Raw genomic sequence first — 19,630 nt, 5'->3', positions numbered from 1 at the left:
GACTGTGTCCGAAAATCCCCCCACTCTGCCCCACTTTCGCCGCGTGCATAGTTGAAGTCGCCGCGTAATGTTGCTAGATCGCGAAAAATATAACCATAACACAAATGTAAGGTATTAAAAAAAAAACAATTTGTTAATTTCTCTAAAATATTATTGTATACGCGTAAACATTGATTGACAAAACAGAGTATATAAGTAAAGGGTCATTTAATAAGAGAAATTAAATTAATGAACTTTGAACTTAAAAAATAAAACAAATTTAATTTTACATAAACATATATTTTTACGTCATGTAAAATAATATTCAATGTTTTAAAGATAATTTCGGTTAAATATGTCCACCACGGTGTTGTTTAATCCGAGAGGTCCAATTTTCGTTGGTTCTCTCATTAGATAAGCAAAGCGCTAGTCCATGATTTTTTATTTTTCATTTATTTATTTAATACTTCACAAAAATATATTACATAATTGAATTCAGAATGCATTCCTCACTGGGAAAACCCGTGCCGAGGAAGACATTTTACAATTTTATTTTAGTGTGATACATATATTTTTTACATAGTGAATTGTTTTAGATTTTTTACATAGATATACGGAAAGTAATTAAATTCAAATAAAAACACATTATTCACTCTTTAAAGTGAAACTAAAATCTCAGATAAATACCGAGGTGCCGGGATTCGAAGAATGTTGTATAACAGAGAAAGAAATTGGATGTTGATCTGTCTAAAAGAAAGCCATTTTAACTATTTTCGAGAGTAAAACAGTCCACTAAAACATTTTACCGATTTACTCATTAATATAAATAGTACCTTTTTAATAAGAAAATATCAATATCTGATAGTTTTAATTTCCCCTTTGTTGAGTAAGCTTTTTGTAATATTGCCTTTTAGAAACTAAACGAATCATTAAAGTTTTACATTAAGATAAATGACCTTTTGTGTCATAAAAACATTTCTCCTCAAAATCCATTGAGCAAATTATGCTTTGCTTTATTGGTTTCTAAAACTCATCTCGCCGTACTCTTTATCCACTCCGTTTTCCTTCTTTCTAATCTAGCAGGGAAGCTAAAATTCCAATAAATCAATTAAAACCAATGTCCTTATTAATAAAAAGTAGCGTAAATAAATTGACTACACTGGCATCACCAACAAAATATCCATTTTGTTTTCTTTGACAATCTGACAAGTAGTTTTTTTTTTTTTTTTTTTGAGTAATGCCTACTTACACATGCATTTGCAACTTACACATGAAATGCGATCCCATCCTGTTTCTTGTTGATCCCAGCAGCAATTCTACACTCTAAAACGACACAATGCGGCATAAAAGTATCGTATGTTTTTTTTTTAATTTAAAAAAAGAATTTATTTTAAAAAACTATGTTCATTTTTACCCGACTTCCTCCCAGCTGATAAAAATGTGTAAATATATAGAATTTAAATACGTAAACATGGCAACTGGCAGCACTGGGCCGGTGTTCGTGTTTTGAGGTTTAATAAAACCTGTATACCGAATGCGAGTATATTCTTTACGAATTGCCCCACTAAAACGCCAATTGAACCATAAAAAGATAACAAGCCTGTTCCTCGTACCCGGTAGTGGTTCCATCCGGTCATTTGATCATTCATTCTCCGGCGCCAGTTGGGTTCGTTTCACCGAATTTCCACGGTTTTACATGCGTGCATGTCAAGACAAATTTTCAGGCAGTTCGGCTCATTACTTTTGAAAATGCCGCCGATATCCATTTCCGAGGAGGTGATTAAAAAAAATACTCAATTGAATTTCGCACGAATACATAATTTTCCTTTGATTGTAATTTATGGTTATGTTTACATTCAGTTCACTGACAGTTGTTGTTTTTAGGCGCCAAAACGTTCGCTGAAAATCGCGCTGATTGGTCAGAGTACATTTGCGGCGGAAGTTTTCAAATTATTGCAAAAAGATGGACATAAAATTGTCGGTGTTTTTACTGTTTTAGACAAAGGGAACAGAGAAGATCCGTTGGGTGAGTCAACATTAAATATTTTTTATTTTAAAATTTAGGTTCCTACTTAAAAAACTGCAAAAAATGTTTGAAATATTTTTATTGTTCTTTATCACATTTCACTTGTTTTTTTTTGTTTGAAGTTTCCCAAACTTAAAATTACATATTGTTATGTAAATAAATGTTTCGCTTTTTTCATTACAGTTCTGTAATGAAAAAAGCTTACTTTATTCTTAAATTGTGCAATTTAAAGATTTGGAATTGAGTTTAACATCACAGTCACTTCTTTTTTAGGAAATATCAGTAAATGATAAAAATCCATAGAGAAAATTCGTCATTTTTTGTCGGCCATTTTTTTATTACATTCTAATGATAATAACATTCATGCAATTTTATGTAATTTCCCTTTCTCTTTTGACCATTAATAATAATTGAGTGTGCATTTTATGATAACTTAATACTTATGTGTAATTATTTTTGTAGCCACAATTGCAAAAGCGAATGAAACACCAGTTTTTAAAGTAAAAGCATGGCGCTCCAAAGGAATTGCTATTCCAGAAGTGGTGGCAGATTACAAATCTGTAAGTATAAATAAACATATTTAATAATCATTTATCTAACCATCATCAAACCCCTGTCCGTACCCGATGGTGCAAAGGGCACTGCATTACTGCACACAAATAATTTTTTAAAAGCCCTTCAGGTACCCTAGCATCAAGTTATTTGAGGAATTTGAGATCTCAGATATAAGGCAATTATATATTTCCAGAATAATAATGTTTGTGAAAGCAAATTATTCTAGTAAATCCCAAAAGGAACACTCTCAAACTACCAGAAGTCAAACTAGAGGATGGATCATGGGGTCTATCACAAACTCTGAATTCGGGCAAAGAAATTTCAGGTTTCTGGGCCCCAAAATATTCGAAATGTTACCCAAATATTGCAAAACTATGACCCGGATTCAATTTAAAAAATATATTACTGAGTTAAGGTCGAGAAAAATCGGAAAATTGACTCAAAATGCATTCTTAAATAATAAATGGTATAAATTAATATTGTATAACTGTATAGTAAATTAACTAGTAGATAGTAATCTTATTGTTTATTTTTGCATAAAAATGTCTGCCTTAAAACAGGTTGTACCTAGTTAGGCAGACTAGACATGATCCAGAAAAATATATTACCTAAGTGTGTATGTAGTAGATAAAGTAATTGTAATTTTTGTTAATGAACTATTATATTATCATTATTGTTAAATCAAATGCGGCTTATCTCGTTCATATGTTACATGAAGGTAAGGTGATCAGCCTCGCGCTTCAGGTGTCTGTCCAGGAACGTGAAATATAAACATTTGTGTAAAAAAGAGATATACATATTTCATTAGTTCATATTATTTCTGTGTAGCTGTGTAGATTATTAATGTTGAAAATATGGCCACCAAAATAGAAATATTTGGCTAAATTATAAGAACGCTAAGAATATGAAATTTTAAGATCGTGAATGTAAGGTGATCAGTCTTACGCTTTAGATGCCAGTCCAGGGACTGTGGAATATTCTAGTGTAAAAACACTTTTTACATAAATATTTCATGTCAACCATGTCGGGAATTGAAGCCGAGACCTCTTGTATGGTTGGCAAATACGCTGACCACTACACCACGTTAACTAACTAACTACTCATAAATGAGTAATTTTACGTTTTGGCCATTAGTTACTCTGTTGACGTCGCTTAGTACGCAACTGCCAATTTAAATTCAATTACGGCGTGTTGTGTCGTTTTTAATGAGGAACTTCAGCCCTACGGGAAATTGGATACAAAAAATGTTTTCTTACGCGGGGTAAAAATTAGAACATTAAATTGTAGAACAAAGTTTCTTGAAAATGTACAGAAAAAATAATAAAAAATATCTTGATAAAAACGCACTACTTTAAATTACGTCACTGGTTCATGTGAATCAACCTATGATCTGAGAGCTATGGAAGATTTCCGGTCTGCTTGTCGCTTCTGGACCAATAGGAAGAACTGAATGAGAATAAGCGGAAATGAACCTCTGACGTTACACGCGGAGTTATTTCAGAAATACAAAACTTTGAAAAATCGTAGCGCCGATAATACGATATATAAAAATTTAAAAAAAGTTTTTTGACTTAGTTTAACAGTCTATTAACAAATAAAAAATTCAAAAAAAACCACTGAACTTCCTCATTGTCAAAATACTGCTGGGATTAAAAGGGAATAGGGTTGGATCACATTTCATGTGTAAGTAACGAATTCACAAATAATTATTTTTTTAATTTTATTTTTATATTATTAATAAAACATGTAATACAAAAAGTACATATTATACTCCCAAGAGTTATTAAAGAAACTCATTTGGGACCGTATTTAAGAAAAAACATTTTACTATGAGAAATATAAATAAAACATCATTGTATAAGAAACATAAAACACCATCTATATAAATTACATTAATAATTATCACTATCAAAAAGATTTAAGAAATATTTTTTAATTGCGAAACCTCTGGATTTTTTATTCAATTTTTCGTGTCTTAGCTCATCAGGCAGTTTATTATATTCCGAATGGCCAATATTTTCCAAAGACCTACTGCCAAACTTTGTTGAGCGAAACTTAGACACATGAAGATTCCCTGAATTACGTGTATTGTAATTGTGAATATCATGACCAAATGTGTATTTTAAATTTGAGTGAGCAGAAAAGTTTACTATTTTAGAATTCGATTATTTTACCGTCTTGTCAGATTGTGAAATAAAACAAGATGGACATTTTGTTAGTATTGCCAGGGTAATCAATTTTTTTACCCGACTTTCTATTAATAGCCCTTAGTACATAGTATAAACGATATTAATTTCCTTTATTAAATAATGATTATTTAATATTTTTTTTAACATTTGCATAACACAAAATTATCTTATATTTGTGTTATGATAATATATTTTTCGCGGTTTGGCAACATTTTTGGACACAGTGCGATGTATGCAAACTTGTTCTGCAAAAAATTCTGTGGTTAACACCTAACATATTGCTTTGATATGACTGTTTCATTAACAACACATTTTCTAAGGCGTCTTTTAAAATATATTTGTTTAACTTAGCTTAGCTTTATCCAAGTTTCATTCCCTGTATACATAAGTACCAGATGTTTTTGTTCCATGTTTGAATTGTAGCATTGAACAGTGGAAATTTTTTGTATGATGTCATTATATAAAAATACATAATATATCGTAGGTATACTAGCACAAAATTTCAACTCTCAAATCCCTGTTTTGAGAATTCAAGCATTTAATTTTTGTTCTAATTTTGCTCTTTTATATCTTATATAGTAAGATTTTAAGTGCTCATTTAGAACATGTTTTTAATTTTTCCATTTCTTAATTTTATATTAAGTAAATATCTGTACCTCAGAGGCAGACGGATGCAAATCCAAACGTCAAATGTTCAACACAAGCCTAAAGAATCTATTTTCTCTAAGTGATTTCTAATAATTTATAACATTAATTTGTAGATTCAGTATCTTAATAAATTGGTTCATTCATTATAAGGCTTACATTTCTTTAAAATCAATGGAAACTGGATATGAAAATCGAAATGTCATTTCATCGAATTCTGGATTTGCATCCGTCTGCCTCTGAGGTACAGATATTAAGTTATTTTAAGCTTTTAGCCCGAATAAAATACCTGGTATACGACTTAACCTAAAATTTATTTTTAAAACTACAGATATATGAAATTTAATATGACTTAGTGTATTTTGCCAGTTTGTAGAGCGAAACTTTACAAAACTGCATCATTAAGTCGAATCCGCATATTTTCGAGTTAACATTCTTTGCCAGTAACAAGTACACATTATTCTCTCACTAGCCGCAAAAATGGAATTAATAAATATTATTAAATATTTTAATATAACCACTTTACCCTCTTTTCTATGTCTACCGTTTTCGAGACGTATCCGTCTCTTATTACGACAATTATTGGTGTCCCGATGAAAAGACGGATACGTATATATAATGATTAAACTAACGTGCAAATCCCACTATACACCTTCATCATAGTTGTTGCGCAGAAATATAAAATCAACATGCTGATTTGAAACCACATGCTTTTAGCGGGTTACGCTAACATGATTGATGAAAATGTCCGATGTTGTGGGAGAAATAGTCAAAGAAAGGGGGAGAGTAGGAAGGGAGGAGCATGAGTTTACTAGGCATAGGTTGACCATCACAATGGAACATCGTGTAATGGCCTATATTGAAAGGTTATTTGATTATTGATTAAAGGGACATTATTTTTCAAAGCCACCCTAATGAATTTTTCCATATTAATAAAATAAATCACTGATCTCTCTTAGAATACGCCTTCGTGGTCTGGTTTCCCTTCTATGTGAGCCGAGTAAATCACATTAAATTGGTCCATTCTTATTCTTATACTTTGAAATGGGGATCAGTGCTATATAAGCTCCTGACGTCACTGCGACCCATGAAGATCTATTGTGACGGCTCTCCGTCAATGTGTGGAAGGCGAGAGTTCTCATTTTGCTAAATCTCTCTTTTCAAGCCCAGATCTATAAAGTATCGGGCTATATAAGGTAAGAGGCGAGCTCTCTAATATCCTCAGGATTAACCAGTGGTCCCCCGAGAATGCGGCTTCTTTTATGATAACAGCATCATATTCACATAGAATTTGAATATGCGTTTCCTCGTTTGCACTGCTGAACCTACATCTAGAAGTCTCAAAAAGGTTCATTCTACTGAGTGTTTATTCAATCTGCAGTACCCTGTAAGAGCTCTGGCGATAACCCTCACTTGATTATAGCGAACCTTTGCGAGGCCGCCTTTATTATTTATTTTTTTGACATAAACGGCATAAATTGCCTTTAACATATATATTGAACATAAATATGAAAAAGAAATACATATATAACAATACTAATATTATAAGTATAAGTATAAATAATTATATTGTGAGAGAAAAAAATAAATCAGACTCGTTTTACAACTATCAAGCCCAGAACCAAATATATCAGCCTTGTCCTCATACTGATTACCATATCTGGGAGCCTAGGGATAGGCGAGTGCATGTGATAGTCGGTCCTAGAACTTGCAGAACAAAAAGGAGATCTGTGGCGGGTATGTCGATCAGGTACACGGAAACACACCAACTCCAGCAAATCTGGACAGTCAATAAATGAATTGATCACTTTATAAACCAATATTAGGTCTGTTAGGATTCTCCCATTGGCAAGTTTTAAAAGATTTGCTAATAATAACAATTGATTATGATTGAATAAAGCAGCTGGAATATGTAGTTTAAAATTAATATATTTTAGAAATTTCTTCTGGACGCGCTAAAATGAATCAGAATGTACACTATAATGGGGCGACCAGACTGGAGAAATATACTCTAAACGATTTCTAACCAGCGAGTAATAATGTGACTTGATTGGTGTGATATTTTTTAATTTGCTAGTATTGTTATTGTTGTTGTTATTAGTTTGTACAATGAGGAACTTCAGCCCTACGGGAAATTGGATACAAAAAATGGTTTCTTACGCGCGGTAAAAATTAGAGCATTAAATTACCGCAAAGTTTCTTGAAAATGTATGAATAAAATATGTAAAAATGAACTACTTTGAACGACGTCACTAGTTCATATGAATCAACCAATAATAAGAGAGTTGTGTAAGATTTCCGGTTTACTTACTGTCAACGGACCAATCAGCAGAACTGACCGAGAAGAAGCGGAAGAGAACTTGAGACGTTACAGATATACAAATCTTTTAAAAAATCATAACGCTGATAATACGAAAAATAAAAATTTGATTGGTCCAACATTTCCAACTTAGAAAAGTAGCGTGGTTGTTTGGCTTAGAGAACAGTGACTTTTCGTATGCTGATATGGAGTCAGTGTTAAATGTTTTAGAGTCTACAAAGATGTAGAAATAACATAGACTCTATTTGTATATTCTACGTATTAAATGGTCTTATTGACACACCATCACAATTGGGACAAATAACGTTGAATGTTCCTACCCGTACGCTAAGAAAGCTATTGCAGTGCTATTTTTCAATCAGCATTGATATATCAAACTATCTTTAATCCACCAATGTTCCATTTTTGTCGTATTCTAAACTCATGACGAGATCAGGACTTTTCGGTTTTAATCTACCATGACTCGAACGAGCACTAAATAACGTTTTGTCAAAGCACTGTTGATTTTTTGTCCTTCTATTTGTAATTTTGACCTCATTTAAAATGTACCTGGTTTTCCTCGATAAAGGATGATGGTCCGTCAAACGATAATCAGTTAATAAATTTACCCCGATGAATAAAAGAATACAAAAGTAAAAAAAAAATAATCAAAAGCAATATTTGCGTTTTATCATTTACATTTTTAAAATATTCAATCAAAACACACTGTAAAATGAAATAGTTTCAAATCAGTTCAGTTTATCTCACGTGTATGTAGTATAATCGACCTTCAATTTTAAATCTTAATTAATTTTGACCTCGTGAATTTCCATTTGAACTTTTGATCGAGTGAATATAAAAACATATTTATCTGTTTTACTTGGTAACAATTATCCAACATTATTATTCTGCTGTTAAATTGATACAATCCAACCCCCGTATTATTTTGATCTTGCGTAAAAATTTGTCTGTGCCAGCTTCAGACCAATATTTTTGTCTTTGTATTTGGTGTCAGTTCTAGTTCAAGTTCTATTGCATAGAACAGAAGCATTCCAAATTTTTGGTTTGGTTTTAGTTTGGTTTTTAGTTTGACAACAAACTTGTAACGAACAGTTTCGGTTTGCGCTCGCAATTCTCAACCCAATTTTCAGCCTACGGCCCGTTGTATTGCTGTAATCTATAGCTAACTTCGTGGTCAATAATCTTTTGGTTTTTTTTGGAAAAAGAGAAATTCTAAAGTTCTTATTATTTACTAAAATATTGAAATTTTTAGACCATTTCCTAAAAGTCGTAAATAACTTGTACTGGAAAAATGGAAATCGAGTTGTGGTAGAGAGGGATTTGAACTTGGGACCTTTGGTCCGTGAGTCCACAACACTACCACGGGACCACAACCCGGTTCATATAATGATTTTTCTCCGTATGGGTGACTCTAAGGTCCTGGGCCCCGATTACAATGGGAAGTTAACATTTATCTTCAATTTTATCTACAAAGTAAAATTATATGTTATTCTTATTTATACATTATGTAGGTGCGTATAATATGTATTTGTATGTTTAATTGTAAGGATGAAGAATAGAGTTGAGGAGAGGGATTTTCATAATATAGTTGACCGATTCAAAATTTTAATGTGATAATAACATGAACATAATTAAAGGAACATAAATATGACTAGATGCCTAGACTTCTATAATCCCTTCTCTAAAATGTTCTTTATCTCTGTTGTATGTGGCAATATTCATTTGGTCAAATCTTGCGCAAGATCTTACACCGTTTTCTGACACATGCAATACTAGCTTTACAGTATTCAAATTTTTTTGCTGATGACGTATTTAAATTCCTACTTATTAGTAATGTTCTATACCATAGAGATCTTATTTTTCTCTTTTTGGGAGATAAAACGGTTGTGCAATTAGGGGTCAGCAGGCTTGGCTTCCATTATCTTTGTTTTTTTATATTTTATTATACATACTGTTTTTTAATATTCTTTCTACTTCAAAATAATTATGTTCTCGGGCATTTAATCTTAATGATACCGCTATCTCTTTTATTTATTACAGTATTTTTTGTTTGTTTTTTGTCAGTTTGAAATGCCTATTTTCGAATAGATAATACAAATGTATGAACAACATTTTAGGCATGCCTAGATCTTTGTATACAAATTCTGAATTGAATGTATTGAATTTTTTCATTTAGTATTGCAAAAATACCGCCTTGTGGTTGAATACCGTGCAAGGTGTCTCGGATTCGATTTCTAACATGGTTGACATTAAATATTTAAATAGGTGTTTTTACACTTAAATATTTATAGTCCCTGGCACCTTAAGTGTAAGTCTGGTCATCTTACCTTCATGTAACAAAAATGATTAAGATCCACAGTATTTGGTAAAACAATGCAGTGCCCTATGCAACATTAGGTGTGGAAAGGGAAAAATATAAATTAATAATCATTGTTATACCCCTCTTTTCACTCCCGATTGGATTAGCGCATTGGAACATTGAATCATCGGGTTTCTTGGCACGAGTTAGCAACTACAAATTATTATAAAATAAAATTGATTCATAACTGTCATCAAATAATATTTGTTTAAAAAGTAAGTAGCACAGTCAGGTTAACGAAGTTAGTCGTAAACTCTATAGCAGCTTGCACTCACTTAAAAGATGGCAGAATTTCTCGCCAATAATTATTGAGCAAACATTAGTCCAGCGCCTACTTCTCCCACTCCTTGATTATGCAGATGTCTGTTAACCAGATGCTAATTCTGAACTGCTTGATAATTCCACCACATAACCGAAAAACGCATGCAACTACACTGGCTCAGTATCAGGCATAGAAGAAATATTCACATTCCATCACTTCTTCACAATATTTAAAATAATCCCGCTTCGCCTGTTTATCTGAGAGAGCTCTTCTATCCTCTATCTCAATATGGATTATCTCTTCGTTTTAGTAACGAGAGAACCCTCTTAATACCCTTTCACCCCTCTAATTTTCTTGCCTCCTCTTTTACAGTAGTAGCTGCTTGGCTGTGGAATAATCTACCCACTAATGTTAGAGACCTCGCTTCTTTTATTTAAATTTAAATCAAAATTGAAATGTCGCTGTCTAAATATATAAGTTTTTCCTTTCTCCTTCTTCTTTCCTTCCCATCTCCCTTCCGCTCTTATAATAAAGTGTATATTTTTAGTTAATTTTTGTTTCAAACCTAGAATAAGTCCATGTATTTGTAATTTTCTCAAACTGAATGGTTGGGGTAGGTAGGAAGAAATTGTTTTCAGGCAATATGCCCGCCCTTATATGTATATTTATTGTACATGTATATAAAGTGTAAAATAAATAAATAAAAATGTGTATTTTATGAATACAAAAAAATGATTTATAATATATTGCGACGATTCTTTAACTTTAAATTTGCAATATGTCACAATTACTGAAACGTTAGTTACCAACTTGTGCCAGAAACCCAACAAAATGTAGCTCATCTCGATCATTTGTCTAGTATTGTAATATTAGTCACATAAAAATGGTAATAGGAATAATCAGCATGCGTGCATAGTTTCAAAAAATAAATTATAATCGTTTAGTATATTCTTTGCATAGGATTCGTTGAATCACTTATAAAAGTCAATAAATTACTACTGTATAATACAATTCAACTATTATTGAATTAAAGTCAAGAATACATTTAAATCTAATGCCATGCTGTCTTGTCCTGCAAATATTTTTCTACTCTATAGTAGCTTTTTTCAAACATAAGAAGATGTATGTATGAACGTAGATGGAGCGAGGTCTGTGTGCAAAGACATAGTGATATTGCATTATATCTTCTCTGCCTACCCCAATTGGGAAATAGAATGATGGTTTGTTTGTGTTTTATAACTTTTTCGTTCAGAAACAAAAATGTAATATTTATGTATCTTAAAATGTTTTATCCTATTTATAAACTTCCCTGTCATAAAATTAAGGTATTGTTCTAACCTAATCTGTTACAATTTGTATTTTCCACTCTGTTGCTCTTTTATATTCTCTATGTGTTCTTTCCCCACCTTGTATTATTTTTTTTATTTATTTATTTACGGCCTTATTCAGTCCATTCAACAATGACAAACACATTTTTAAAAATACATATAGGTACAACTGAAATATAATACAACTAAGAAAAATTAAAGCTAGGACAAAAATGAAGTAATTATTAATCCAATTTACGGTCCGGTAACAAACTTTCCGAACATTAAAATGATCTGTTTTGCAAATTAATTATAAATATATTTAAGTTGGCTGTCCCTAAATATAATAAAAAACTATCCTGATCTTCTTATCTCACAAAAACCTTGTAAAAAATATAAGAAAAGTTGAAAAGTTGTAAACAATTATGCAGTCCTGAAGATGTTTCAGGTGACAGCGCTCGTTGTTCAAATTAAACAAAATAAAACTTAGTGCATGAATTTTATTGATTTATTTTTATCAAAATCGTTGATTGTTATTATGTCAAATAAAACAATTTTTTTAATAATTTAAAAAATTTCTTAGTTATAATATTTTATCTCAAATACGTGTCATAAATGTCCCTTCAGATAAGCTATTCTGAGTAGTTGTAACCCTTATTTATAAAGGTCGTTCACCACATTGTTTTTAAAAACACGATACTCATAACATAGTATCTTGGCAGATAAAAACATTAATTTGGACTACACTTATCTATGATATGAAGAAGTTGTTGATATTAGAATAATTTTCTAGATTTATCTAGTAATGTCTTGTTTTCTTCCTAATTTACACAAAATTTCAAATATTAGTATTACGCAAGAAAAATACCGCTCTGCCATCTGGAGATAAATGTGAAAATAGTATCTATATTCATGTAAAAGGCAATGTTCCTATGTGTGTACTCAATAGACTAAATAACTATTGGACCGATTTACATGGGGTTTTTTTGCAAATTGATGAGCTTTGTCCTAGGCACGTTTATAGCTCTTAATATCTGATGAAAACAAAAAAAGTTAAGGGCATAAATGTTTTATTTGTCGACCCACCAGGGCTGCATTCGGCGAGAATGCATATTTATTTCATTAAAAAACACATACAGTCGTACATATTAGGTATTAAAAACAAAGATTTTCAAACATAAAAAAGACCAATTAAGTTTTCATTAACTATGTAAAAGATATAAACATTAAATGTGACAAAATTTAAAGAAAGAAAAAACTTAAGCGAGAAAATAATAATTTAATAATTAACATTTGCATTTTCCATGGAGGTTATTATTGGTAATAAATAAAAATATTGAATGCACACTCCGAGCCATCCATGAACACATATATGAACGCATACGTATATACAGGGTGTTAATTAAACCCTGTCACATCCGAATCCACGATGATCAGTATGAGCAAGAAGACATATTGGCACATCAAAATAATTTTTTAGAATGAATAAAATTTAAAAAAATAAAATATCAAAAAAAGCAAATGGTTGCTTACCTCTGCAGGGGAGAAACGAGGAGGGGGGAGTCTGATACTGCGCCGCGCTCCCCTCACTTCTCCCCTGCAGAAATAAGCAATCATTTGTTTTTTTTTTATATTGTATTTTAAAAAAAAATCTTTTATTTTTTACATACATAAGGTTATTGTACATTATTTGAGACAATAAGTCCTTGTTACAATAAGTCTTTGTTCTAAATATTTTTTTTAAATATGCTAATGTGATACATATACATAGCATAAACTATTCAAGATGTACATTCAGCAACTATCCCAAATAATCAACTTGGTAAAGAAATTTTCTGCACAAATGCAACCAATCATATTCTTTCCATTAATTCCCATTTATTTATTTTTACTGTATTTTTGGTAATGATAAAATAATATTAACTGACATTTAATACATTTTTGAAAATTAAAAATGAAGGAAAAGTTTTTAATTTTAATTTAATTGTGCAATTAACTTTGCTGGATATGTTTAAGTGAGTTTTTAATGTGATTCCAATTCGCTGTATTATTTCAAAAGCAATCAAATCTGTCACTCATCAATCCGGATAATTGGAGTTTTACTGTAATACCCTTACATGTAGAGCGAATGGGCAGTGAAGAATAGATAAGAAGGATGCTAAGATGGTTAGCCTTACGCTTCAGGTGCCAGTCCAGGGACTATGAAATAATCTAATGTAAAAACACACTTTTGAATAAATATTTCATGTCTTCTATTATGCATATCAAATTCGTCACTGACCATTCGACCACGAGACAGATTGCATGAAAAAATCAGTGGAGTGGTATTTAGTATTTATTCATAAAGATTTTGTAACATTCAATTTGTTTTCAGGTTGGAGCAGAACTCAATGTTCTACCGTTCTGCAGCCAGTTTATTCCCATGGAAGTGATCAACTTCCCCATGTATCAGAGCATTATATACCACCCCTCACTCCTCCCCCGACACAGAGGGGCATCATCCATCTCATGGTGAATAAAACATAAATTATTTATTTATTTTAAATATTATTTTGCAACAGTAATAATTTTATTTGTTCTTTTACAATGTATGTATTACTTTTTTTACATTAATGATAATGTTTGAGGTATTTTACATAATTTTGAAACATGCCTTATTAAACATAATTAAATACATATTTAAAACTCTCAACTCACTCTTTGATGCGCCTGAACTACTGAGCTTAGCAAAATTAAATATCCCAACTAGAAACCTCAGACAAAACTTACTCTTTCATACGGATAACCATAGAACTAACTATGGTTTTCATTCTCCTATGCCCAGAATTCTTAGGTCTGCCAACAAACATGCCAGTCTTGATTTCTTTGATAACAAGTTGTCTTCTTTCATAAGATCACGGAATCAAAATTAATTTTAAAAACACTTCTCTTCCGCTTCCACTCCCACCAATTCTACTATATACCATTGTGTCTCTCTACTTTCTTTTATAATAATTTTCTATGTAGACACACGTCCTTAAAAATGCCCATTGGGCGTATGTATAAATAAATAAATATCAAATTCCTATAAAACATAATAAAAAACATAAAACTTAAAAATAAAAATATTTTTCTACCTTTTCGGCCTGTCCACTCTTCGATTTGTGCTCACCCCACCTCCATTATCCATTTCTTAGTGGCGATTTTATATAGACTGTATTGACTGATTGTCCTTATGGACAATGGAAGGTAGGTTGTACATCAACATATTACAACAGAGATGAAGAAAATTTAAGAGAAGGTAATATAGAAGTCTAGGCATCTACATGGCTTATGACCTGTCAATGGCTGGTTTATGTGGCCACTTACACTGTGTAACATTCACCATTCTGCCCATATTTGAACATCTATATTCCTTGAAGCGTTGCCTAGTATGTAGGTGAAATAATCCAATTAGATGAATCTCACCCGCATAAATTAAGGTTTCAGCTTTTTAACTTCACAAACATCAACAGATGAAAGAATTGAAGGAATATAGATGTTCAAATACAGGCAGAATGGTGAATGTTACACAGTGTGTAAAGTGGCCACTTAAACCAGCCATTGACAGGTCATAAGCCCTGTAGATGCCTAGACTTCTATATATTACCTTCTCTTAAATGTTCTTCATCTCTGTTGTAATATGTTAATATAAACAGCTCCGCAGGGAGTCGAATCCAGTCCTTGTCTACAAAAGTTACAAAAATCAAACTCAAAATATTGTTGTAGGTTGTACACTTTAATAGAGAAGTAGGCCAATCCTCTTTGACCGAAAGTTGTTTTCATTTTCGATTGCTTTTGCAGCATCAGGGTGGAATGTCTAGTAACTCTTGTAGTTTTGTTTGGTGTAATGGGAGGTATTGAATAATTTTTGTGTGCATACATTTGTAAAATATTTGCAAAAATTTGTTTAGTAGTCATAACCTCAAGTTTTTCGTATATGTCGAGGGAGCTCGTACTGACCAGGACTTTTAGGATAATTTTTATCAAAGCTTTTTGTGCAATCGTAAGTTGTTTGAGTAATGTGTCATTTGCACATGCATAATGGATTAAAGCAGGCACTCACATGGGCATCAAAAGAATGAACTAGAGACACAAGACACGTACGATAGAAACGACACAAATATACATTTAGTTCGTAGTAGTTCAATGTTTCTGATTTGTCAGTAAGACCGAGTTTTTCGTGAACTACAGATACTAAAAAGAAGTACAAAAATTCCATTAACTCTAAATAATAATATATTATATTCCTTGATGTTAAAATATAAATTATAGCCGATTAAGTTTAGGTTTATAATATTTGGTGCCATGGTTTTAGCTTTTTACATACATAATTCTGAAACTAAAATGCAATCTTCCTAGCATACTTTCTATAAGATTTTGACGTACTCAAAATATTGTTGATCTGTATTTTTTTTGTTGCCAATTATAAAACCACATTATCTTTTTGATAAGAAAAATAAAACAATATTAATCATAATGAGAAGTGAATGTTTAACGCAATATATTAGATTATTACACTATTTTATTAAACTTGTGATGCACGTTAATCTTTATTTTCATTTAAATATTATTTAAGTACATTTGTTTTATCATTGTTTGACGTACAATTCCTTTACGAAATTTCTTAGAAGGAAGAAAATGTTGTTCTTTATTTGTAAATGGAATAACATTTTGTTGTTGAGTAATGATTTACGTATAAGTTATAAATTGAAATACTCAGTTCATTTTTATTAATATTTTCATAGACTTTAGAGAAACTTCGTCATGCATACAATCAAGTGCTCTAATTTTGACCGCATGTCAGAAAACATTTTTTGTATCCGTAGTACTGAACTTCCTCATTTGTTCACACGATTTAGTTTTGATTGAGTGTTTTTTTTCAAATAATGAACTTTAGCATTATGTATTTACAGTCGAACTTGGTTATTACGAGGAAGATGGGTCCACTTAAATTTGCTCACTTTAAGCGTTACTCGTTATACAAGAGAAAGGTTTTTTTTTATACAATCGCTATTGCACGATGTCACTAAGCAAATACACATGTGTGCATATAATTCATAAATATTTTTTTACAGGGGTTAGGTTTTAACCAATCTGGTCTAGAACTCATTTGATATCACCCACTTGTAATGTTTATTGTGTATTGAAATAAGCCTAGAACATTAAAAAATAAAAAAAAAACCTCATAAAAACCCCCGAAACAAGCATGTCATTCATAAACTACAAAAGCAGCTGTAAATTGTAACAATGTGCCGGACAAAGCTTGGATTTTTTAAAAACCATGTGTGTTCATTTTTCAATATTGTCAGCGAAAAATCCAATTAGACACTCACATAGCTATCATAAACATAATCCGATCCCAACGCCCGGCGGTATTTATCCTTTACGTTAGCCGACTGTTAAGATTTTATTACTTAGATTCTTATTTCGAGAATGATGTTTTTAACAATTGAATATTTTTTGTATAATTTTTTTGTTCGGTATGTCCGAAAAGTAGCTCGTTATAACAGTGAATGTACGGAGAAAACCATGAACTAAAATGTCAACTAATGTTTCCTCGTTACATCCGAGATCTCGCTATTTCCGTGATCGTTATAACCAAGTTCGACTGTATTTATAAATGAATAAAAATATTTTAGAAGCTACATATCAATGATTTGTATGTATTAGCAAACTGTGTTTCGCAAGTTTCTCAGTGTCATAAACAGGTGATTTTATATTTTAAATAGGACCCTCATTGAAGGTGACACTATCGGGGGGTTATCAATCTTTTGGGCTGACGATGGACTGGATACTGGACCTATTCTTCTGCAAAAATCCTGCCCAATCACTCCCGATGAAACTGTGGACTCCTTTTACAACAGATTTTTATATCCCGAAGGTACGTTGCATATCATTTATTTTACTTTAATATTGTCAGTAATCCAAGTTAAAAAATAAGTTTAGTGTTTTCATTTTGTTTGCTCTAAGAAATTTTATGTTTCTAAATGAAACATGTAGCTGGCAGTGGAAGGATGACGGCAGAATGAACGCGGTTGAAATGTGATCACTCGGACCAGTCTTTCTCAAAGTGGGCGATAACGCCCCCTCGGGGGCACTGAAGGCCTTCAGGGGGGTGGTAGAAGGCCCAGAGAAGGCGTTGAGGCAGTCTTATATTAACAAACTCATTTAAGTTAATCAGATTCATCTTCACACTAGACAAATTTTTGAAAGCTTTGTTTTAATTTGAATAAAAATACTTCTAAATAATATGATTAAGTGTGTGTTTTAATAGCTCTTATTAAAAGGGCTCCTTTAACGTGTAAGTTTGAACTCAGAAATATAATATGGTACATGGGCTTCCGTGGTGTAGTGGTTAAGACACTTGACACACACAAAAGGTTCTGGGTTTGATTTTCGGTGAGAACACACAAATTAAATGTGATTTTGACACTGGGCCATAAGGTCTGTTGTGGTGAAAAAGTATGGTGGGAGGCTCTAGATTTTTTTAACATTCACCATTCTGCCTATGTTTGAACATCCGTATATCCTCGACTCTATCTGTCGACTCTTGGTGAAATAAAAGAACTGAAACCTTTATTCTTTTGGGTGAGATTCATCTGTCTGAATTATTTCACCTACTAGACTATGCCTGAAAACACTTTTTTCAATTTTCATACTTCTTTTTATACTACATAGTTTATCAAAACATCGTTAATTAAAATATTGTGTCTTTGATCTACCTTATCATATTTATTTCCAGGTATTAAGGCACTTTCGCAGTCAGTGAATATGATAGCTAATGGCACCGCACCCCGTCTAGAACAACCGGAGGAGGGGGCTTCCTATGACGCGGCACTCTTCAAACCTGAGACACATATGGTTTGTCCTCTTATTGTTTTTTTTTAAAAGAAATTATTTGCATTATTATGATTTATAATATTTCAATTTAACACCCTAGAATGAACCTTTCCGAAACTTCTAGATGTAGGTTCTGCAGTGCAGATGAGGAAACACCTATACACATTATGTGTGAATGTGACACTTTACATCATGAAAGGAGCCTCATCCTCGGGCGACCACTGGTTAAACCCGAGGATGTTAAAGAGCTCGCCCCCTGCTTTGCGTATCTGGGCTTGGAGGGGATATTTAGCAAAATGAGAGCTCTCGCCTTCTACACAGTGGCCAGGCTCTTTATAGAACTGGGCTTGGGGGACGAGAACTATTCATGGGGACCCGTCACAATAGTTCTTCACAGGTCGCAGTGACGTCAGGAGGTTGGATAGCACTGCCCCCCACCTTAAAGAATAAGAATATTTAAATATTGGGGCATTTTCAAGTAGTCCGAAATTACTCAGCAGGGCTCGAACCTCGGATCTCTTATCCCTAAGTCCCTGACACTACAACGAAATGCCCAACTCTTTTCAGAACCAATATAAAGATTAATGTCTTTCTTCAGTTCATCGTAGTCATTGTTACTTTCATCTTGACGTAAATGTGATGAAATACCAAAATTATAATAGACAAGTTTCTATAAACGTCCACAGCTAAAATTCTGAAAATTTATAAGATTTTAAACTATGGCAATGCTGACGATACTTTAACGCAATCATGATGAAGATTTATTTTTTTCAAATTCCGTGCTGAAAGAATGGTTGTTATTGAAGTAAAAAAAATTTGTTTCCCCACCCCCTGGAAGCCTCCCGATAAAACAGTTCCGTATATGAGGGTATCATTTGGATTGCTTTTTTTATACTAAAATAGTGTTTTTTTGTTTATGTTTTTACATTTGTAAATAAGACTTTTTGAAAAAAAAAAAACAAATAAATTATTATAAGTTTTATGGTTTACTAACTCTGCTCACATTGTCACTCGCGGGTGAATTTACGGCAACTAAATTTTAACGTGTACTTACATGCATTGAGACTAGAAATAACTATTGATTGCGTGGTTATTGTCACAAGACAACTCAATTTGACGTATAGAAT

The 19,630-nt window shown here is 32.1% G+C and overlaps 1 protein-coding gene across 1 annotated transcript in view; it reads left to right on the top strand.

Moving 5' to 3' along the window:
• The first annotated feature begins 1,462 nt into the window (after nt 1–1,462).
• Nucleotides 1,463–19,630, top strand: part of LOC148271537 (cytosolic 10-formyltetrahydrofolate dehydrogenase) — a 30,593-nt gene continuing 12,425 nt past the window's right edge. Inside the window, exons 1-6 of the mRNA XM_088241272.1 lie at nt 1,463–1,755; nt 1,864–2,005; nt 2,468–2,565; nt 14,017–14,153; nt 17,393–17,544; nt 18,406–18,524. Of these exons, the coding sequence (XP_088097398.1) occupies nt 1,684–1,755; nt 1,864–2,005; nt 2,468–2,565; nt 14,017–14,153; nt 17,393–17,544; nt 18,406–18,524 (720 nt within the window). The 5' untranslated portion in view covers nt 1,463–1,683. The remainder of the gene's footprint in view (nt 1,756–1,863; nt 2,006–2,467; nt 2,566–14,016; nt 14,154–17,392; nt 17,545–18,405; nt 18,525–19,630) is intronic.

This window comes from Micrasema longulum, unplaced genomic scaffold (assembly GCF_059751315.1).
Source record: "Micrasema longulum isolate JH-2025_06_02 unplaced genomic scaffold, ASM5975131v1 h1tg002813l, whole genome shotgun sequence".
NCBI classification, from domain to species: domain Eukaryota; kingdom Metazoa; phylum Arthropoda; class Insecta; order Trichoptera; family Brachycentridae; genus Micrasema; species Micrasema longulum.
This window is presented reverse-complemented; position numbering and strand designations above follow the sequence as displayed.